At 36.7% G+C, this 24,751-nt stretch overlaps 1 protein-coding gene and 1 pseudogene across 1 annotated transcript; one reads left to right on the top strand and one right to left on the bottom strand.

Moving 5' to 3' along the window:
• Window positions 1-3,290: 3,290 nt before the first annotated feature.
• Window positions 3,291-5,049, top strand: LOC100934387 (annotated as a pseudogene).
• Window positions 5,050-16,138: 11,089 nt separating this feature from the next.
• On the bottom strand, window positions 16,139-20,399 carry LOC105750092 (normal mucosa of esophagus-specific gene 1 protein). The gene is made up of 5 exons (XM_012546812.3): window positions 20,300-20,399; window positions 20,052-20,111; window positions 19,857-19,942; window positions 18,938-18,998; window positions 16,139-16,759 (listed from the first exon to the last, which is right to left on the bottom strand). Exons 2-5 carry the CDS (start codon window positions 20,085-20,087, stop codon window positions 16,691-16,693), a joined length of 252 nt encoding a protein of 83 aa, XP_012402266.1. The 5' UTR covers window positions 20,088-20,111; window positions 20,300-20,399; the 3' UTR covers window positions 16,139-16,690.
• Between the last annotated feature and the right edge of the window lie 4,352 nt (window positions 20,400-24,751).

Genomic DNA, 24,751 nt, shown 5'->3' with positions numbered 1-24,751 from the left:
TTCACTCCCTGAGTTAGGGCTGAAATGCACCAGTAAAAGATAAATTGAGGTCTCAGATTTCATGCAAAACATCTCTTTCCAGTTTTCCTCATCCATTACTTCACCCCCCTAAATCTTCTGTCCTTAATGTTAAGGATAGGGAAAGTAAACAAAATGGAAGTAAATAAAAATAATAGTAGATGTGAATATAAGTAAACAAAGCAAATAATTTCTTCTCAGGAGTTACTATATAAATGGGGGTGGGGGGAGAATGGAAAATGTAGCTCTGGAGTAAGATACAAGAGGCTAAATTTTCAGATTTAGAATTATTAAGATACCGTAGAAATATTCTAGTCCAATTCCACCATTTTATATGTAATATTATCTTCAGGTCTATTTCTTCTCTCCCCCATTCCACTTCACACTCTGAGTCTCATACTGGATCCCCAGTAGAGGACAGTGGCTATCTCAAGTTCTAGGATATCCTTTGTGGGACTGTACTTCTAAAAACTATCGCTCAAGATCTATCTCCATTATACTTTCTCCATAATCAACAGCCAACATACAGAATTAGCTCTTAGCAAAGACAGTTATGAAGATGGCAAACTAAGAATAGCTAAAGAAAATTTCCCTTAACTAAATGTAGAAGACATTCTCCTACAACTACACACAGAATCTGTAGGAAGAATGGACTTAAAACAAGTGCAATGTCAGTAAATCCCATGCTGCCAAGACAGCTTAATTTATGAGTTGCAGGGCTTTGAGGTACTTTTTTTTCCTTTCTCATTCTGTCTTAACAAAGCATCCCCTTGTTTGGCAATTGTCAATGCTGTAAAATTACCCATGCATACTTGTAAATAAAAAGCTATTAAAATTAGGAAAAAAAAAAAAAAAAGCTTCCACTTGGATGCAATTTTTCTCCTGGCTGAATTTCTGCTAAGTCAGCTCCTAGAAATCCCCTCTGCAGTTCAATTTTTAATTGCCAGGCTAAAGTCCCATTTGAATTCGTAGCTGGCTCTTTTCTTTGCTGCCAGAGGTCCCACTCTTGGATTTGCTTAAACACTATCTCTTCATTGACCACTTCTCATTATCCAAGTCTGTTTGAAGAGTATGTGTGTCTCTGCTTCTGAAACTATGCCTTGGAGTCTCTCAATGCACTCTCTAATTGCTTGAAAAAGGATTGCTTACACTAACCAATAGGGTGGGGGAAGAAGGAAACCCCCCCTTTTTTTTTCCCACAAAAGCCATTCCATTTCAGAAAACAAACACTACTATGTGGTAGTCTTCCTTTTCTGCTGCCTCTTGACAAAATTCCCTATAAAGCTAGCAACTCAGCCTTTAAAGGGCCCTTGGAGGCATAAATTAATTTCAATCTATATGAAAACATGATCTGAATCAATAAGAAAAAATATATTAATATCTCTGAGATTTCATCTCATATTCTGAAAAATGTCAAAGATTCTCAAAGATGACCATGTGCTTGGTACATAGTAAGAACTATATAAATGTTAGCTATTGTTATTATTATTATCACACCTTTTCAGGGAAGAACACATCATCCTGTCTTGTAGCTTTTTCTGCTCCCCTCCATTTGGTAATCAAAGGTTTCCTTGGAGAGGGGCAGGCACAATGTTTATGCCTGATTCCTCAGTGAGCACATTTAGACAACTACATGAATATACACATTTTACAAGAACAATACACACACTCTAGAATGATACATATACAATGATTAGAACCATGTAAATGAAAAGATCATTAAAAGGAAGCCAAACTCTGAATAATTGAAAAGCCACTAATGGTCCCAAAGAACAGATAATTCTCAGCAGAATGCTTCAGGCATTGTCAGAGGAGTTATTTGTGTTTATTTGCTTTTCTTTGTCACAAGGAGGGTTTAAATTCTTGTTTCATGGAGAGATGCATATCTAGAAATAATTAAAGCTGAAAAAAATGTCATTTTTTTTTAATTTTTAAATACATACAAATATTTAAGACCTAGGTCCATTCCCATTAGATAACTGAGCAAAGGATATAAACCATTTTTCAAAGGAGAAACAAAAACTATCAACAACTAAAAGGCAGATGAAATCCTTTTCTTTTCTTAGTTGAGGGGAGGTTAGAGAAGAGGTGTGAAATATTGGATAACAAAAAGTGAGGCCCCTATATAGAGAGGGGCCTACCTGTGGTAAGAGCTGTCCTTATATCCTTATATGACTCAAAGGGAGGCAGAATAGGCATCTCTAGCCCTTCCATCCCACACCCCATCTCTCCTACCCTCCACCTACCATACACTAAAGGAGACTTTAATTCTAGTGAAGAGAAGAAGCAGGAGGTTAAGATCAGATGCCTCTCTGCTCTCCAGAAAGAGACAGAGAAAAAGAGAGAAAGGGAAGGAGAGGGAGAAAGGATAAAGAGTAAGAAGGAAGGAGGGAGGGAAGGAAGGAAGGAAGGAAGGAAGGAAGGAAGGAAGGAAGGAAGGAAGGAAGGAAGGAAGGAAGAAGGAGGGAAGGAAGGAAGGAAGGAAGGAAGGAAGGAAGGAAGGAAGGAAGGAAAGGAAGGAAGGAAGGAAGGAAAGAAAAGGTGGGGAGAGACAGAAAAAAGGAGAGAGAAAAAGGGAGCGACACAGAAAGAGACAGACAGAGAGAGACAGGCAGACACAGACAGAGAGAGAGAACAAGGATAGAATTGTATCTATCTTGTCCCTTAAATATTCTTAGTCTGGGGGATATGTTCAGGCTCCATCTAACTTCTGATCATTTTGTCATTTTGAGGGGACGGAGGACCTTCAGCTCTATATTTAAAGCTGGATCCCTTTTCCACGAATACTGGTTCTATAAATGAACACACAATAGTAAATAAAGAAAGCCATCCCCTTCCTCCCCAATCATAGCAAAAACAGAAATCAGAGAAAGTATACATAGAAGAATATATACCAGATAGTGAAGGAATTCTCCCATTGGGAGTGAGTGAGGTAACTCAGTTCAACAGAGTGTCCTACATCTCACCCAAGCAGAAACTCCCTGAACTTTAGAGGAACAAGTTGGGCATGAGGGAGACTGAGACCACCTGCTCCTCTTACGTCTTCCAAAAAATGAGATAGATCTCTTCCATCCTCTCTCTTGAATCTGGAAGCTAGAATCTTTCAAATGTTTAAAGAGCTGAGAAGAAATTGAGTTGAGAAGATTCAACTTGAGTCTTCAAAGGGGATTCAAAACTTGAGTATGACAGAAGACCAGCAAAGATTGGAGCTCTCTTGCTTCTCAAGACAACTTCCCATTCATCTCCATTAAGAAGTAGAGACTCCCATAGCAATGGCCTTTAGACAGGGCTTTCAGTTGAATGTGCTCACAGATGTGGTTGCTCTGTGCGTTAGTTTTGCTTTGACTGGTTTGCTTTCTTCTAAGGTCTCTTCCAGTTCTTAATCAATTGATCCTGGGATTCCCAATGCCATGAATGTTTTCCTTTGTTAATGGGAAGGTTGAATAAATCAATCAATAAAAGTTCTTACTATATTTTTAGATACGGTGCTAAGTGGTGGAGAAGGGAAAGTAATAAATAAGGAAATCATTGTAGAGTGATTAAAAAAAAAAATTTGTATCATGAAAGTAGGTGGAGGTGCCTGCCCTGGGAGTCAGTTCATGCTAGTAAACTGGGATGGAGAAGGGAAAGTAAATAGAAATCCAGACTCACTAAAACCAAATACAATATCCAATGAAGGTAAAAGATCACGAGCATATCATTCTTTTCTGTGGGGGTGGTTACCTAGATGGGTGGCTGCTTTCCTTCAATTCCTTGAGTGTATCTGATTAATTTTTCTGTCCAGCATAGTTTCCTGGCAGCTTCTGAAATCTGCATACTGGGAATGGTAAGCCTCAGAGTTCTAAAAAGGAAAAAAGGAGAATATGGCAGGATAAGAGGCTGAGACTGACAGATGCTCTCCTGTTTAAATCTCAAAGAGTGAGCTAGGAAAGATTATGTCATTGCTGAAGTTCCAGAAGAAGGAGTTAGAGGTGCCAGGCTCTGTAACCTTCCAAATGGATCAATACTGACAGCTTAAAACCCAGAGGAGAGATATTAAGAAATAAAATAGGGCTCCAGTCGCCCCGCACATCTGCCCAAGGGCACAGCTGCCCATCCGCACTTCCACTCCCCACCTGCCGGCTGATTTCTAGCGTGGAAACTGCCTGGGTCGCAGTTTGCAGAGCACCTTGTCCGGGGCGGAGGGACTCCAGAACCACTTGAGTTACGTCCACCATCTAGCAAAAGTTGGTTACAGTGTGTGATGGTGCTTGTGGTCACACATGCTTATTAATTGTATTTAGCAAAGACCAAGTCCCTGAAGTTTATTTGCCCACAGTGTTTGAAAATCACGTCTCAGATATTGAAATGCATGGAAAATAGGTGGAATTGGCTTTGTGAGACACAGCTGGTCAAACCGATTATAATCCCCTCACTCTTACCCAGATATCGATGTTATACTTAAGTATTTTTCCATAAAGATATCTGATAGTTTAGAAAACATCCGAGAAAAGTGGACCTCGGAGGTGAAGCATTTCTATCCTAACGTGCCCATTAATCCCGGTTGGGAACAAAAAGGACCTTCGACATGATGAGCACACGAAACAGGAGCTGGCCAAGATGAAGCAGGAACCAGAGAAATGTGAAGAAGACAAAGATATGGTGAAACAAATTGGCGCATTTAGGTATATGGAGTACTCATCCAAGACCAAAGAGGATGTGAGGGAGGTTTTACAAGCCAAAGCCTTCCTTTGTGCCTCTAAGTGCCTCGACTTCTGAACTCAGAGGAAAGCCCAAGCCCTCACTCGTTCATTTTTGAAATGCTATTTGTTAATCTTAGTATATGATTACTGGTCTTTTGCATTTATCTGCAATTTACTTTGAGATTTACAGATCAGAAATCATCTTACTATCAGTATTTAGAAAACATTGTGCATACTAGGGTCCTCTGACATTATTCTTAATAACCCTCCTCATTCTCCCAACCAGCACATCTGGCATTATTTCAAAGGAATTCTTAACTTCTTGCTTCTTTTTATTTTATTTTTTGTTAATAGTATTTTATTTTTCAAAATACATGCAATGAAAGTTTTCAACATTCATCTTTCTGAAACCTTGTGTTCCAAATTTTTCTCTTCCCCTTCCCACCTCCCCAAGACAGAAAACAATCCAATATAGGTTAATTAACCGTGTACAATTCTTCTAAACATCTTTCTATATTCATCATGATGCATAAGAAAAATGAGACAAAAGGGAAAAAACACAAGAGAATTAAAAAACAAACAAACAAGCAAACAAAAGGTGAAAATAATATGCTTTGATTCACATTTAGTCTCCAGAGTCCCCTCTCTGAATGCAGATGGCTCTTTCCATCCCAAGTATATTGGAATTGCCTTGAATCATCTCATTGTTGAAAAGAACCAAATCCATCATAATTCATCATCACATAATCTTGCCGTTACTGTATACTGTATATATCTCTTGGTTCTGCTCACTTCATTTATTCTTGCTTCTTTTTAAAATGAGAAAAGGTGATCACTTGTGAATTGGACTTTGACTACTTTCATACCTAACACATCCTCTTAATGTCAGCTATAGGATCCTCTGGCGAATAAATGGGGAGTCATTTCAGAGAAAAACCTTTTATAAGGTTTTTATTGGTATAACTTTGGTTATTCAATTATTTGAAAATGGGACCCAGTCAAAGACAGCCTCATGCAGCTGTAGCAAAGCATCAGTTCTGTGATTTCATGTTAGTGTTAGTTATTGTGTGATTTGTGCAGCTCAATGTATATTAAAAATTGTCTATCTTTCCTTAGATGAAATATTTTTTGTATAATTGGATTTTCTAATACTAATATTTGTTAGTTTCACAGCTCTCTGGGTTGCTGGGTTTTTGTTTTGAAAAAAGTACATTTGAACAAAAAGTCAGATGAAAAAACATTCGAATCCCTTTTTGTCAGTTACTCTATACTGAATGACAGCCATTAACAGTTCCTTTTATGCACCAGTGTCCACTCCTGTATTATGGATCTGGAGTCAAAGAATGGGAAATTGGTTTTACTCCACAGCAATGCAATAGCTCAGAAACTGGAGTGTTTTTGTCTGAACTCAAGTTGCAGCATCTTGATATATGAAATATTTCTTTATTTCTTACAGTAGTGCGTTCCCTTAATCTCTTTGGAGAACTTGTTTCGCATCTCTTTGTTGGAGGCCAAAGTCCCCTTGGAATTTCTCATTCCTCTCTAGTGAACTAAATTTTTTTTCTGTATCAGTTAATTTTTTTCAGTTTTCTAAACTTCCTGTAAGACAAAAAGAAATAAAATAGGTTCCTGCCCTCAAATTTTCAGCCTAGATGGAAGAAATAAGACACACATATGCACTGACTCACATGTACATCTAGAAGTGATATCAATGATCTCTGAATATTACCAACTGTAAGAAATAGAACCAATATCAATATTAAACAGCTAATGATATTGTTATTTATAATACTTATAATTATATTTTAATCAATGGGTGTCCAGTGCCTGGCAAAGTCCTAGAACAGAGTAAGTGCTTAATAAATACTTGTTGACTGATTCATCACTTGATAACTTTATTGGAGAGTTCCACGTGTTCTACTGGGGCTGAAATGCTGAATAAGTACTGTATTCTCTATAATTACAGAGAGTTTAAGGCCATCTATCTCTCAGATTCCACCTCCCTCTGTGACAGGTCATGACTGTAGGCTAAGAATGTATATATTCATTATTCTACTAAATAGATGCCTCACATACTGGCTAACTCCACTTTCCCTTGATGGTGTATTTCAATGAGCTGAAACACATGATGTCACAATGATATTGCTCCACATGCTGAAATGCTCCACATACAGCAGTTCCACTCTTTAATACAGAATCAATTAAGTAGAAAATCAGTACTTAACCAGGGAACACAATACATAATAAAATAATAAACAAAAGTAACTTATCAAAACAACAAAAAGTTATAACTACAAAAACCACATCTCTATTTACAATCCCCAAAGACAAAGGATCAATCCAGACTAATGAGTTCTATGACATATAGTTTGAGTTCTCAAAAAGACAAAAGACTGCTTCACAAGATAATTAGTTATTGTTATTATCACTATTAATGGTTAGGATTTCTATGAGCACTGAGGCTTTGCAAAGCATTTTACAATTTGCATTTTAAGACTTCTCATTTGATTCTTGTGAAGTAGTGATATTCTCATCCCCATATTGTAGATGAAGTAACTGAGGCTACATGAGTCACCTGGTCACATAACTAGTAAGAATCTGAGGAAGGATTTGACTCTGAGACCAACATTCAATCTATTATGGCTCCCAGATGTTGCATCCCACTTGATGGTCAACACACTTTCCCAAAGATATTGGTCATAGACAACAACTCTGGAATCAGGGTCTCAGCTAACCCACAACAAAGGGATTCAGTGCACTGGAACTCAGGAGAGTTGATATTTCCTCCTTTAAATAGCTGGTTATTGATATAGACTTTTGACCTCTATTGATATAGCTAATTACCATGTATCAGATTAAGTGGAATTGGCAGCTAGCTATATGAGGAGACATAACATCACTCCAATTCCTTGTACCTGAGAGAAATAATTCATTTGAACCTCTATTTTATTCCAATCAGTATTAATCATTTTGATAGAATCATATCAAAGTTCTGTATGATAAGACCCCAAATTGTGAGCTGAAGACTTTAAGTTCACTTGCTTAGTTAACTAAAAACCCGCCACCCTTGTTTTGCCATTGTAATGCTGACCAAGCCCATTGTGGCAGAGATTACAACTACAACCTTTGCACCTCTGGACCAATCACTTGTTTAATAGGAACGATAGACCATTTATGACCACTTAGGTTATTGACTGTGATAGTTTATACCATTTCTTCCTGCCCAAATTAAGGAGAAGCCTATTCATGTTATGTAGAGATAATCTTTCTTTCACCCAAATTATGATTCTGCCTATTATAGTTTGCTTATTTTGACTTATACACCACATATCAATCAATGGAATGTATTTGGTATAGCTGTTCCAGAATGCCTGTACATCTAGCCCTATAAAAATAAAGTTCTGGAAGGAGGCACCTCAGATCATGAGGAAGATCTAGGGACCACTTTATTGTACGGGACTATGGATCCTTTAGTAAAGGGCCATTGGTTTAGAGTTCTGCCTCAGTCTCTTTTATTGCGAGATAATTATGATCCCCACAACACCATCAAACCACCACTCCTCAATGTCATGGTGACCCATAACATTGTTCTCTTGCTTCTCTCAGTCCAAAACCCTCAATGTTCTTTGAAACATGAAAAAGGAATATTTATAAAGAAAGAAAATATGTGTTTGTACACACACATGTACCTATGTGTATATACATATATATTTCATTTTACATACATATGCATATTTATGAGTGTATATATGTATATTATTATTTTTTAAAGAAGACTATAGACGCAGAAGAGAAGTGTTCTTCAGAAAAAAAGAACAAGGGAGGGGAATATAAATAGAAATCCAGGCTCACTAGAACTAAATATAATACCCAATGAAATGCTAAATAAAATTTTACCAATGAACACCTCACTGCAGTATTATCTTCTTAATCCTCTCTTGGATACAACATCAATATTAAAGCCATTTACTGAATTTGAATTTGTTGCTGTGGTAACTCTATGTACTTTGCTCCTCTTCTCCCTTTGTGCCTATAGAAACAGAAATATGGAGCAACAAAGTCAACTGGTCCCATCTTCACACACTTGTCCATTACTAATTGAAGCCATAGCTATGACCACAGAGATACCCCACATAAAAAGCTCTGGTCCTTATAGACACACCAATTTAATTTGCTTCTTGGCATAGTTTCCATAATAATTTGCCACTTCATTTCATAGAACAGAAGGGGAGAGCCACTAATCAAGTATTCCTTTACATTATAATTTTGAGTCAGCAACTTTTTTCCTCTAGGAAACAGTAAAATAGCAGAACCATTACTATTTTAAAAAGCAAATAATGATGTCTAATAAGGCTCTATTGCCACAATTTCCTGAAGTCATTGATGACTATCTTAATATATTCATAGGGTTGTTCCAAGACTCATAAAAATACATTATTATAATAATATGATGTAATAATAAAATGATTATATGAGCTATAATAGCTATAAATGCCAACTATCTACATAGAGAACTTTATAGCACTTTATAAAAGGCACAAAAGGGGCACCATGGATAGAGCACCAGGTCTAGAGTCAAGAAGACCCGAGTTAAAATTCAGCCTCAGACACTAGCTGTGTGACCTTGGGCAAGTCATTTAATCCTGTTGCCTCACTTTTCTTATTTGTAAAATAGAGATAATAATAGCATATACCTCCTGGGATTACTGTAAGGATAAAATAAATTTTTATAAATATACAAATGTTGTTGTAGCTAGATGCTCCAGTGGAAAGATTGCTGGGCCTCTTGAATTCTCTTCCTGAGTTCAAATGTAACCTCAGACACTGTGTGACTCTGAGCAAGTTACTTAACCCTGTTTGCCCGTTTCCTCATCTGTAAAATGAGCTGGAGAAGGAAATGGTAAACTACTCTAGTATCTTGATCCAAATGGAGTAATAAAGGGTTGGGTGTAACTCAATAATAACAAAATATTATGATGATCTCACAGTTTGCATAGATTATCTTGTTTGAGCCTTACAACAATCCTAAGAGGTTAAGTGCTATTATCAACATTTTATGGATGAGGAACTTGAGAGATGTTAAATGACTTACCTAGGGTCCCAAAGCTAGGTAAACATATTAAGCAGGATTTGAACCAAGATCTTCCTGAGTCAAATACTCTGGCCACAACACCATCATGAACAACTACAACAGTCCCAGTAGCCTCAACAGCAGCAGCAGCAGCAGCAATATAAATACTTCATAAACTGCTGGCAGGGCAGGACTAAGAATAGCTATTGAGCTTTCCATTTTAATACGCTTAATTAAGGACTCCAGTTAATGTGCAGAGAATAAATAATGCTAAATTCGCACTAAGAAAGCTCAGATGGAATCTTGCCTCAGAAACCTAATTATGAGGAGATCCTAAGTAAATCATTTTACCACTCTGTGTCCCAGTTTCTTCATCTGTCAAATTCCTGTAGTATTGATCTCACATTATTGTTATGAAGATCAAATATAATAATATATGTATGACTAAATAAATGTATACTATATATTTATATACAATGACTGGTAAAACTCAAAGCAGTATGCCAATTATAGTACAATAGTATTGTGTCCAGTCCTCCCATGCTATTTGTTATATGGTCAGACTGGGACTGACCAACACTAAAGCTGAGAAGGAATCTTTACAAGTTATTTGAACACCATAGGAAAGGAAATCTATTCACTCGACTTGACCACATAATCTCCTTTTTCCATTTTCATACATTGTACAAACCATTTATCCAGTATTTTCAGGAAATGAGGTAAATGAATGAATGAAGCATTTATTATATAAAAAGCTCTGGAAATACAAAAGAAAAAGCTCCTTCTCCTAAGGAGCTTATAGTTTAGTGAGAGAAATAACACATGTGGAAGGATTCAGCTGCAAATCAGATGGGAAAATTCTGTGAACCTTAGGGTATAGCAGCAAAATATATGCTAATGCCTTTTCTTTAATGCCATTTCTTCCAATAAATTCGTATTGGTTATTGATGTTGAACTATTTGATAGTGCCAAGATCTTTAGAGGCAAGAGCATCCTTTTCTGGGTCTTCAGTAGCTATGGTTATAGCACCTGTAGCAGCATTTTTGTTCTTATTGTTGAGTGATTTCAAGTCCTGTCCGACTCTTCATAACACTATTTTGGGGTTTTCTTGGCAAAGGTACTGTGTGGTTCACCATTTCCTTCTTTAGTCCATTTTACCGATAAGGAAACTGAGGTAAATAGGGTTAAATGACTTGACCAAAATCACAGAGCTGGTAAGTATCTGAAGGCAGAATTAAACTTAGGAAGATGAATCTTCCTGACTTCAGATTCAGTCTATCCCCTAACTACCTAGCAACCAATCAGGTCGCATCTCCTTAAGGGTTGCTTCCTAGAAAGATGGCTAAGGGAGCTGTTAAGCTTTAAGTATTAAAGTATTACCATTCTCAGGGATCTTGACTTTTAAGACTTTTGAAAAAATTAAAGCTGTTTATTTTCAAAACAAACATGCATAGGTAATTTTCAACATTCATCTTTGCAAAACCTTGTGTTCCAAATGTTTTTTTTTTTTCCTTCACTTTTCCCCACTCCTTTCTCTAGATGGCAAATAATCCAATGTGCAATTCTTCTATACATATCATGGTACACAAGAAAAATTTAATAAAAAATGAGAAAGAAAACAAAATGCGAGCAAACAACAAAAAAGGTGAAAATACTATGTTGTGATCCATACTTAGTTCCCACAATTCTCTCTCTGGGTGTAGAAGACTCTCTTCATCATAAGACCATTGGAATTGGTCTCATTGTTGATAAGAGCCGCGCCCATCAGAATCGATCTTCCTATAGTACATTGTACATTGTTGCCATGTACAATGATCTTTTGGTTCCACTCATTTTTAGCATCAGTTCATATAAGTCTCTCCAGGTCTTTCTGAAATTAGCCTGCTCATCATTTCTTATAGAACAATAATATTCCATAACATTCATATATCATAACTTATCCAGCCATTCTCCAAATGATGGGCATCCATTCGTTTTCCAGTTTCTAGCCCCTACAAACAGGGCTGCCACAAACATTTTTGCCCATGTGCCCTTTCCCTCCTTTAATCTCTCTTTGGGATACAGATCCAGTAGAAACACTGCTGGGTCAAAAGGTATGCACAGTTTGCTAGCCCTTTGGACATAGTTTCAAATTGATCTCCACAATGGTTGGATCAGTTCACAACTCCACCAACAATATATTAGGGTCCCTGTTTTCCCACATTCCCTCCAATATTTGTCCTTGTCTTTTCCTGTCATCTTAGCCAATCTGAGAGGTGTGTAGTGGTAGCTCAGAGTTTTGACTTCTAACTCCTGTGTTATCTTCTCTACTGTTTGAGAGGGGATGGTAGATGATGACAATGATTTGATTTGCCTGGAACATGCTATCTCCCGTCTTTTCTCTGGGATGCTTTGATGCTTCTGCTAGGCTGACTGGTTTACCTGCCCTGCATGTGGCAGTTGGTTACCAATTAATGGGGATGAACACATAAAGTTCACATAAGGAAGTTTTACAGAAAATGTAGCTTTAGACCAGGTGCTTGGATTTTGACTACTTTTCTTTCAAGAAAGAAAACTTTCCAGAATAAATTATGCTTTTTAATCTTATTTAACAAACTGTGTTCCATATGATTTAAACTTACCTTGGACATAGTGCTGGATTTAGCGTTGAAGGATCTGGGTTTGAATCTCAGAGAAGAGAGGTTAGGAAAAAGGAAGGAAGGAAATGAGGAAAGGATGGAACGAAGGAAGAAAGAATGTAAGGAAGGAAGGGAGAAAGGAAAGGAAGGAAGCAAAGGCAGGACCGAAAGAAAAGGAGGAAAGAAAGGGAGGAAAAGAAATGAGGAAAAAAGAAATACATATTTATTAAGTGCCTACTATGTGCCAGGCATTATGCTAAATGATTTACAAATATTTTAAAATATCTCATTTGAGAAGTTCTAAGGATATCTCAAAGAACATTTAACAAAAAAGAATATGCAGAGACTTGGGATGAGAACCCTAAGACAAGAGTCATACTTCCAGGACATAATCGGGTATAGTAGTTACTGAGCTGGACCCTAATTCCGTGTAATAGAAGCCAAGGTTAGAGTAAATATCAAGAACAAAATAGCAAAGCTTGCTAAAGTTGCAGAGAGTCCAAGGAAGAGAAGGCTGAAAAACCCAGGATGACCTATTTTGAGATAAGGTCATAGTGACTTTGTAGAGAACTATTTCTGTTGAATTGGGATTGAGGGATTGAGGAGTCAGTGAATGGGTGAGAAACAGGAAGTGTTGTGAGGGAATTCTTTATGTAAATTTGGCAGTGAATAGAAGACAGACAGATAATCTGAGGATGGAGGGTGGGGTGGAAATTCCAGGGAAAGAGGGTGTATATGTGTGTGTCTGTGTGTGTAGGGAGAGAGGGAGAGAAAGATCAGAGAACATTTAGAGGCTGAGGGGTGAATGCCAACAGAGAAGGGAAATACAGAAAGAGGGGATGGTGGAGGAATAAGCTTTGGCAAATAAGGTCAGTTTCCCCCATTCCAGATTCTAATGAAGACCACTGATGCAGTGCATGGAGGATTAGCCCTGGATTCAGTAAGATCAGAATTCAAATACAGCTTTACCTTATCACTTATTAGCTATCTGACCCTAGGCAAGTCACTTAACCCCAATTCCCCTCCCCCCTCAAAAGAACATGAAATGAGAGGGAAAAGATAGATGAAAATACTGAAAGGTTTAGGAAAGTGAATGATTTTTATCTTTTCAATAAAATTAGAAGCAAAGGAAGAGTAATTAAAGAGATTTGGGATTCTTGTACAGAGTATGGAGAAACAAAGATATATTTGATAGAGAACTGGATTTGAAATGGGTTTATGCTAACAAGTCATTTAACTTCTTAGTTTTCTAGGCAAATCTGCCAATCTATACTGATAGAAGGTTCTCTATATGATAGAAATCACAAGTCTGGTCTTTAGCATACTGAGAATGAGAGGGAAAGAGGTAGAATTGAAGGCTTAGATATAAGAAAATATATAACAAGTATTGTGAGACATGTGACAGACAAGAGATCATCAAAAGGTTTGTCATGCAATTCTAAAAGACTCATAAGGGAAACATCCAAATCTAGAGAAAGAACTGATGGAAGTCTGAATGCAGATTGAAACATACTGTTTTTGCTTCCTTCCTTCCCTTCTTTCTTTGCAAACTATCATTTTTTTTCTTTTTTGCAAATTGTTTCTGCTTTCATAATATGACCAACGGAAATGTTTTACATAATTGCACATATAGAATCTATATCAAACAACTTACAGAATTAGGGAGGAAGTAGAAAGGGGTAGGCAAAAATAAATAAAAGGTCATTGAGAGAGCAAAGAACAGATATAAGAGGAATAGGAAGTGGGGAGAAGAAAGATTATAATGGAAGAGGAGAATTTCAGACTACAGGATCTTAGAGATGAAATTGTTTTGCTAAATTGTACACTAAAGGGAGAGCCTGTTCTAGTGGAATTTAGAAGAGTCATATGCAAAACTGGCATAACCAACCATCATAAGACTTGAGCCTGGAAGTCAGACCAAGTCCATAAACATTAAGTGTTTACTATGTACAAAGCTCTGAAAATGACTTTATAAATCATCTAATCCAACCTCCTCATTGAAAACACTTTGTTTTTTCAATGAACAAAAATCACCTTTTCTCCCTCTCATTCTTTTTCGGTACTAGAAAAAGAAAAAGAAAAACAAAATTCTTGTAACAAATATGCATAATCCAGTAAAACAAATTCCAACAATGACTATTTTTTTAAATAAAGCTTTTTAGTTTCAAAACAGGCATAGATACTTTTCAACTTTCACCTTTGCCAAATCTTGTGTTCCAATTTTTTCCCCTCCCTTCCCTCCACTCATTGTGTCCAATTCTTCTATATATATTTTCACAATTATCTTGCTGCACAAGAAAAATCAGGTCAAAAAGGAAAAAATGCAAAAAACAAAACAAACAATAACAAAAGTGAAAATACTTGGGTTCCACACTTAGTTCCCACAGTCCTCTCTCTCTGGGTACACACAACTCACAAGAGTCATATCAATTCACAAGATCATATCACTTTTTTTCATTGTTTTTCTCATTCAAGTCTTCGTGTAAAAAATGACTAATATGCAATTGTTTTGTATAATTGCATATGTATAATTATATTTGCTTATAGTCATAAGATAAGGGATGAGGAGAGGGCAAGAATAGAATTTGAAACTTGAAAATTTTCAATAAAAATGTTTTTAAATTTTTAGAAGATAATCTAAAGCATAATCTTTGCCATCAAAGAATTTAGTTTAATTGGGAAGATGAAACTAGTAGAAATTAAACAATGAATGCTACAAAACAATATATAATTAAGCGGTAAATTGTGGGGTTTGGTAATGTAGGTATTTAGAGAAAAAAATTAAATAAGTTATTTGCTGATGTAGCCAAGAAAATCTTGATATAAAAGCTGGGTATTGAGGAATAGGTAGTGATGTTAGGAGCAGTAGATTTCCTACAATTTTGTTTAGATTAGCTTGATATAAATTGAATATACCTCGGAGCACTATCACATGATAAAACAATATCACAGTAGACATGTGTTTCTCTTAAAAATATACAAGCATCATTTCAATCAGCAACCACCACTGAAAGCTGCATTTTCCCACCCTGAAAGACTAGACACAGGGAAGGTAGTGCGACAGATAGAACACAGGCCCTAGAATCAGGAGAACCCCAGTTTAGATCCAGCTCAGATACTTACTAGCTGTGTCACTTATCCCAATTGTCTCCCCCTGAAACAAAACAAAACAAAAAAAACTAACACAAAGCAAACAAACATTTATTTGTTCAACACCTACTATATGGCAGGCAGTGCATTAAGTGATGGGAATAAGAGGCAAAGGAACCAAAGAGCTCCTGCCTTGCAAGAACTCACAATCTAATGGGTGAGACAAGCAAACAAATATGTACAAACAAGCTATGGATGATTGAAAGGGAAAGAACCAGAATTGTTTTCCTGGAGATGGGATTTCAGTTGAAACTTAAAAGAAGCCAGGAGAGAGATAAGGAGGAAAAGCATAAATGCCCAGAATCGAGATGGAATATCATTTGGAGAACAGCAAGGAGACTAGTGAGAAGAGTGTATGAGACTGGAAAGGTAGGAGACCAGATGAGCTTATAACGCATTTTGTAATTGATACTGGAAACAAGGAGCCAGTAGAACTTTTGGCAATTAGAATTTCCCTCAGATCCTGAAATTTCAAGGGCCAACACTCTTTCTGTAGTAAGTACTATAACTTAATCTGTAATAATGAAGTTTCTACGTAAGACTAAACTCTGATAAATGGATGTAGGTCAAGGAGTTGGAAGTGACCCTGTGTTCTTTAAGGCAATGTCATCTAGAAGCTGGGAAGGTGCCTGTGTCATAGTAATTTTAGCATTATTTCAAACTTTTTTCATTATTATAGCCGTTATGGTCATCTTAAAAAAAAATTTGCACACACTGAAAAAACTAAAAAAATTTATGTGACTTGCTTTGAGATATTTGCTTTTATTGCAGTGGTCTGGAACTTCTGAACCAATCTCTAAAGTATGTCTGTACACACCCCAACAAAATCAAAGATCCCCAAAATAAAGTTAAGAATAGCTCTATAAGAATGTATGTAATAATCTTTACATTTCAAAAAGTTCTTATTTAGAATATGAAAATTCAAATTGTAGAGCAGCATTTTAGATTGTCACCTTTCCAATACAGCAAATATGAGAATTTTTTTGGACCGACTACAGATATTGCCAAGCTTGCCACTTTTGGGGCAAAATGGAAATTTCCTATGTATTCCTAAAAATGTAGCAGAAGCAATTTTGCACACTGGTTTCAATAGTCTAGTTTGTGCAGAAATGTTTCCATTAGATTCAGTGTGTGATTTAGAAGGAAACTCTTCATTTGGTCAACTTTTTGATAGCCTGCAGCTCTTCAACAGGTTCCCATCTTTGGTTAATTGTGACAAGCTATAAAAAAAAAATAAAACACACACATTATTTCAGAAAGAGCTCTAAAAGAAATTGCCATCTGATAATTATATATATCTTTAGTGTGTGTGTGTGTGTGTGTTTGTTTAAATACATTCACATTCCCTAAGGTAAGGCATTAAAGAATTTAGATTCATAAAAACAGTGACAGGAAAAAAAAAAGTTCTCAGTAACATGAGCAATGAAAGCAAAACTTTAATTCCATTGCTAGCCATACACCTTACTATTGGGCCCCAAAGACAACAATGATAAAAATAAATGCCTCATGGGTACCACAATATTCATAGCAGCCCTTTTTGTATTAGCAAAGAATGGAAATAAAGTGAATCTCTATTGACTAGGAGATGATTAAAATTCCTTTTACTGATGTATTAATATTTTCTTGGTTCTATTCAAATTACTATTGATATATATCCTTTGACCCAGTAGCAAGTTTTATAATCTGTTGGGAATAGTTTCAAATTCTTTTTTTAGAATATTTGGACCGGTTCACAACTCTTAGTGTACTTGTGTTTCCACATCCCTTTCAGCATGTCAGATTTTCCTTTTCTGTTATGTTACCCAATCTGATTGGTTTTATTAAATTATAACAGATTTCTTCTGAAAACTGCCAAATTCTATTTTTTTTTTTTAACCATTTTATCAATTGGAAAATGGTTCATCTTACAAATTTGACTTATTTCCTTGGAAAATTTGCTGTTAATTTCTCCTGCCTCTTAATTTTCTTCTTTCCTTCTAATTTTGGCTACATTGGTTCTGTTTGTGCAAATCCTTTTAAATTTCATATAATCAGAATTCTCCGTTTCACTTTCTATGATCCTCTTTATGATAAAGTCTTCCTTATTCCATATAGCAGACAAGTAGAATTTTCCATGCTTTTCTACTTTTGGTAATATCATTGGTAATATCAATAGGTAATTATCACCTATATTTTGCACCCATTTTCACCTTATTTTTCTACACAATGTGGGACATTGATCTACGCTTCATTTCTGCCAAACTGCTTTGAGTTTTCCTAGCAATTTTTGTCAAATAGTGAATTTTTACTTCAAAAGCTTAGATCTTTGAATTCACTAGACTATCTATAGCTACATAGATTACATATAACTTTATATTTATGTATTTCACTGATTCAATCTTTCTTAGCCAATACCAAATTGATGATTACTGCTCTTAATAGGATTTGAAATCTAGTACTACTAGGCCAACTTTCTTAATACTTTTTTCATCGATTTCCTTGCTATGCTTTACCTACCTTACTTCCTTAATGATAATGAAAAGGATGAATACAGAAAAGCACAGTAAATAATATAAATTGATGCAAAAGGCAGTCAGTAGAACCAAGAAAAAAATATATATCAAGACTATAGCAAAGTAAAAAGTAACAATTCAATTCACACATTATGCTGCATAATCACTCAAGATGTACCTAAGCTTTTAGTGTTAAGTAGTTCAGAAACAATCTTTTTTCCCCCCCAATTCAACCCCTTTTTAATTGAGAGAAATGTCCACATATTCTTTGAAAGCCCTTTCCCACTGAAATATGAAGTTTATAGAAATCTTGATCAAAGAAAAGTTAACCATATATTACAGTTTGGTGTCCATGGTCCAAAATGATAATCATGCTTGATTTCTTTCCTAGGTCATTCCCTGCCTCAAGGAGGCTTCTACTAGGAATAACAAAGAATTCCTCCCTTTAATGAAATCTAAACCCTTTTTGAATACAATTCCAATTGAATGTAATAATGCAAATTTTTAGAATGTGGCAGACCCAAGAGATTCAAGGGATGGAAAAGAGGAAACCAGAACAAAGAAACTAGAGTAACAGATAAATCTATTCTTGTTTAGTAATAAGACTTCCTACTACAAGTAGTCAAAAAGTTGACTTTTCAAAAAGTCAAGAAAAGCTTTAGAAAGGATTTCTCTCAAATTGGATTAACTGACACCTAAAGTCTCTTCAACTCTATAGATTTCATTTATCCCCACAGGAATATTCATGTTTTTCCTATGTGGTAGGAGTTACGACTATATTGCATTACTCATTATTTGACACAAGACAGTTATAATATATGTTTCTGAATTGTATCATTACTTCAAGTTTGCTCAGAAAAATTCCTATAGTTTGGACCTAACTTTGTCAGGTTACTTTATCAGTACCTTTTGAGGCTTGCTAGGATTCACATTTTCCCAAGGTTCTGGATTTTGCCATCTGTTAACACTAAAAAATAATTTTGACATTAGATAACATTGTGACATCATAACCAAGATTTTAAATTTAAAATTCACAAAGTTTCACTTTGGGTAAGTGCAACTCTTTCCACATTGCAAAGATCCATCCATTTAATCTATTCCTATAGAATTGACTTCAGCTACCAAGATATTTGAAAAGTAAACCAGTCACACATTTCAATTCAGCTAGAAATTTAACTGAGTACCCTAGGCAATTCCCATCCTAGTCTCCTGGGTAGCAGCAAAAACTGAGTTTGTTCCTTTAGGAAGCAGTTTTCCTTTTCTCAGATCAGCTGGACAGACTATTGGTAGTTTAAAACCAAGCACTAGCAGTAAAGCAAAGTACATTGCAAAGGGGACATATATAATAGCACCAAATCCCAAGTTGAGAATAAAAATGGAACAATACCTTAGAATTGAAATCAATTTTTATTTTTATTTGATTTTGCAGTTCTTAATATTGCATTTTTTGAAAATGTCTTAAGTTTAGAAATTGAAAAGGGAAATTCAAAATTGTATACCATAAATCATAGAGTATACGATTTGTAAAAAGTTAAACTAATTTCTCAATATCAATTTTTAAAAATTCTTATGAATTGAACGATTTTTCCCAGCTGTGACTCCATGTCCAAAAACTCTCACACAAGAATGAATGAAGCTTTAAGATATTACTATATGCAAACTGCTGAAAATTACATATATTCAAAAGTAAAGCAGTCCCCGCTCGAAAAAAAAACTCACTTAATAATACAGGAGACGACACAAACTTGGGGCAGCTTTTCACAATTCGCCTACCACCCCAAAGCCAACCAATAATTCTCTTCCAATTATACCCCGTTGTACTTACATCACATCACTTTTGAAAAAGGAGTACGTGGCCATATAGGCTGCTCCACTTCCAGCAATACTTACAAATGCGATCAAAGGAATAAGCTAATGTAAAAAATATTGAAAAGAAATCTCTTCAGATGACTTTAAAATCTTAAATGCAGAATAATAAACTTTACTTATTGTAATAACTTTTTAAAATGCTAACACTTACTTCTTTCTTCTTCATGAGGAATTGAAAGAAGTTCATGATTGCGACTTTTGAAATAGCAGTCTAAAATAAAGAAGCCCAGTTATTGGTCAAGTCAGTCACCCATACCCCCAAATAAGCATCTGCGTCCAATGCCGGTAAAGTGTAGTTATTAGCCCGATCCCACGCCACACAAAAAAAATAAAAATAAAATAGCCTTAAGACTGCCAGGTGCAGTTGAAAATGGATAAAGCGACCTAATCTTTTCCTACCGGAGAGGAGGAGCCGGTTTTTGAGGATGCCTCGCTACAGCTGAGAACTATTATTAGAGAAGTTTGCAGCCGCTAAACTTTATATACCGAAAATTACGCCCCGGAAGAAGGCTGGCCGAAATCCAAGTCACGTAGACATGGGTAGGTCACTTAATTTCATTTCCTAAAGGGCCCTTCCCCTTCTCCTCCTCCCGGACATTGTTTAAATTTTTAAGTGTTTGGGCGTAACTATTCAAGGATACTTAATTACTGGGAGAAGGAGATTCTAACTATAATCCTCGCGCCTCCTGCTGGACATTGACCAATGCCAGGTGAGCCGCAAGCGAGCTCCCGGTAAGGGCCACAGGTGGCTCTCCCTCAACCCTCCTTCCCTCCCTCTCTCTTCCCACACTCAAGGCTCCAACCCTCTCCAGCGCGCGCCCGCTCAAAATCTAGGCACCAGTGCTTTGGCTTCTGGAATGAATTTAAGGAGCCCAGCAGAGTGGAGTGGAAACGCGAGAATTGTTTTATTATAGAGGGAAGGTGGGAGATTCGGTTAGACAGTTCATCGTGTGAAGCCAGAGGAATACGACCTATCAATTTGTCGAAAGGCAGACATTGGAATAAGAGCTGCGGATTAAAAAAAAAAAAAAAGCGAAAGATCATCTCTGTCATCAATAAATTGACAATCTAATGAGGGAGACAAACAAACAAACACATATAGACAAAGGATGAATGGGGAAGAATGAGGGAAGGCGCTGGAGTTAAGAGGAGTTGGGAAAAGCTTTCTACAGATGATGGGCTTTTTAGGTTGGGAATTACAAGAAGCCAAAGGAGGTCAGTATTTGAGAAGGGAGGAGAAAAAGTGTTCTGGGAATTGAGGGAAGCAAGAGAAAATGCCCAAAGATGAGACATTTAAGTGTTTTTGGTTAGTTTGTTTTTTAGAATAGCCAAGAGAAGTGAAACTGGATAGAAAAGTACTTGCCGGGGAGCAAGAGGTGGGCGCACTTGAAAGGTAGGAGGGAGTTAGGTTATGAAGAATTTTGAATGCCAAATAAAGCATTTTTATTTGATTCTATAGACAAATCACTGGAGTTTGTTGAGTGGAGGGGAGAGATCTCGGGATATAATCGGGTCTGCTTTTAGAAAAGGTTTGAATGGAGGGTGGATTGGAGTGCGGGAAAGACTTGAGTCAAGGAGATCCAACCAAATTTATCTCATTAATCCAGGTGGAAAGTGATGATGGCCAGGCACTGGAATGGTGGCAGCCTGCAGGGAGAAAAAGAGGTATATTTAATAGATGTTGCAAAGATGAAATCGACCGGCCTTGACAACAGCTTAGATACGGGGAGGTAAGGCTTTGGGAAAAATTGTGACTTTTTTTCCCCAAACCTGGGGGTCGAGAAACTGGTATTGCTCCCACAGTAGTAGAGAATGTAGCAGATGGGAAATATTAAGTACAAAAGATGAGTTCTGTTCTGATCAGCAGGTGGACTCTGATCAACCTGTCGAATTGAACTGGTTTTTCTAAGGAAAAAAATACTCTTTGAATATACAAAAATATTTCCAGCTCTTTTTTTTTTTTTTTTTTTTTTTTTTTTTTTTTTTTTTTTTTTTTTTTTATTGTACAATTAGCTTGCGAAGGAAATCAAAAATGCAGGTGTGCATAAATACAGGGACTGGGAATTCAATGCAATGGCTTTTAGTCATCTCCCAGAGCTCTTCCTCTGGGCATAGCCGGTTCAGTTCACCACTGCTCCACTAGAAATGATCTGGTCGATCTCGTTGCTGAGGATGGCCCGATCCACCAGAACCGGTCATCATCCAGTACTGTTGCTGAAGTACACAATGATCTCCTGGTCCTGCTCACCTCACTCAGCACCAGTTCGTGTAAGTCTCTCCAGGCCTTTCTGAAATCATCCTGCTGGTCATTTCCCACAGAACAGCAATATTCCACAATTTTCATATACCACAATTTATTCAGCCATTCTCCAACTGATGGACATCCACCCAGCTTCCAGTTTCCAGCCACCACAAAAAGGGCTGCCACAAACATTCGTGCACACACAGGTCCCCTTCCCTTCTCTACAATCTCCTTGGGATATAATCCCAGTAGCAACACCGTCCAGCTCTTTTTTTAAAGGACAAAGAATCAGAATCCGAGATATTCATAAAATTGGCAAGCTGATTAACAAATTATGATAAATAAATTTGAAGGAATACTATTTACCAGTCTAATGATTAACCAAAATTCCAGAGGACTAATGATGACACATTCTCTCCACTTCCTTACAGAGGTGAAGGACTTTTTTTAAAAATTTGATAAATATGGAAAGATGTTTTGATGGATTCTACCCCCCTTTTTCCCCTTGTATTCCCAATTGGAGAGGGTGGAGTAAGGTGGGGAGAAGGAACTGTGGACAGGGACTCTTCCCGAGGATATGTATGGATCCTGACTCTAGACTCAGTTCTTTAGCCATTTAGTTGTGTCTTAACGTGAAGGTCTCCAAGATTCCTTCAAACTGTAAGTTTATGATCCAAGTTTATGATTCCTTAAAACCAACGTAGTCTTCCAAAATAAAAATATGACTATATTCAACATTTACAGCTAAACTGACATTTATGGAGGAATCACAGCTTCCCTGGCATTTTCTACATGCTTGTGGGTCAATATCTGGTTCTCCTCTGCCTCCCCTGCTTTTCAGCTTCCTTTTGTGAATTGTCTCCCTCCTTTGGATTGTAAACTTCGTTAAAACAGGTTCTACTTTTTTTGCTTTTAATTTCCCGGCACTTAACACTGTTGTTTCCTATCACACTTAGCACCAATTTAATTAATGTTTGACTGTCTCGCCTGACTTCCCAACAGTTTTGTAATTCAACTGTGTGAATTTCCTTAGATATTCTTCATTTCCTATTCACACTCAGCAAAGCACCATAAGAAAGAAGGCAGGTTGAGGAATTAACTCTAAAGCAAAAATATGCTCTATGCATGTACAAAAAAATTTTTTTGGAGGTTTTAAAGACTGGGAATTTGAGTGAGTGCTCATAAACTGGGAAATTGATGTGATGGAATAGTATTGTGCTGAGTTCTTGACTAATTACTTCCAGAGGACTAATGACAAAAACATATTATCTAAATTCTAATAGAGATTCATTTTTGGTCTTGCTAATGTGGAAAGTTGTTTTGATTGTAATCCCATTCGACTAAATTCCTTGAGAGCAGAAACTATTTTTTGCCTGTTTTTGCACCTTAGTACTTAGGAAGATCCTTAATAAATCTACATTGATTGCTTAATCCTACTTATTTGTAATGGGTTTTTCTTATATTCCCAATTGGAGAGATGGACTTGGGGGGGAGAAGGTGCCCAGAGTTAGAAGATCCGAAGCTGGATATGAAGAAATCGGGTCTTCCCGATTCCAGGCCCAGAATTCCTTAGTCTGATTCCTCGATGTTGCTGGATTTGTATGGTCCTTAGAGATCTCTCAGCTCTCTAACTCGGATCCTATGATTAATCAATAATTTCTAACATCAATGTAGTCTTCCAAATGAAGACTCACATCTGCCTCATCTCTCCCCATTCTAGCTCATCTTCCATTCAGTCACTAATGTGATTTTCCTAAAGGGCAGTTCAAAGGCATTGCCCATGCCCTATCCAAAAAATGGTGGTGACTTATTGCCTAAAGGATCGAATGCAAAATATTGTATGGTATTCTAAGTTCTTCATTACCTAGCCCCCTCCTCTTTCCAATCTCCTTACATTGACTTTTTCAAATCAGTGACATTATCTCCTGACTGTTATTGGCTAAATTCCATGGCTGGAATGCTCTGCCTTCTCTCTGACTCTTAACTTCTCTGATTTCCTTGAAGTCCAGCTAAAATCTCACCTTCTATAGGAAATCTTCCCCACCTCCTTAAAATTCCAATGCCTTCCCTGTTTGTTTCCCATTTATCCTCTATGTAGTTTGCTTTGTATATACAATATCTGTATATTAGTTATGTGTATATATAGCTATATATATATATAATTTGCATGTTTTCTCCCCTGTTGATTATAATAAGCTCCTTGAAGCCTGGGATTGTCTTTTATCTCTTTTTGTATGGCTAGTGCCCTGCATTAGTGGCAAGCACATAGTTAGTGCTTAGTTTATTGATTTTGGTGCCTCAGGAATCTCATTGGGGAAAACTCCATTGTTTTCCAAGATCTAATCAGCCTTGAGATTCCATATCATTAGCAGCCTCTGTCCCTCTGATTATAGGAGGGAACTATGAATCCCCAAATCTCCATTTGAGGGATTACAACTCAGGACTTTTCATCTGGCTGAACTATCTTCCAACTTTACTTTTCCTATATGTTCCTGTATCAGATACCTTTTCTTCCCCTTTCCCTGCTTTTCAGCTTCCTTTTATATGATGGTTCCCCCCTTGAACCTTGAGAACAGGTATTATCTTTAACTTTTTCTTTTTTGGGGAGG

The sequence above is a fragment of the Sarcophilus harrisii genome, chromosome 2 (assembly GCF_902635505.1).
Source record: "Sarcophilus harrisii chromosome 2, mSarHar1.11, whole genome shotgun sequence".
Taxonomy (NCBI): Eukaryota; Metazoa; Chordata; class Mammalia; order Dasyuromorphia; family Dasyuridae; genus Sarcophilus; species Sarcophilus harrisii.
This window is presented reverse-complemented; position numbering and strand designations above follow the sequence as displayed.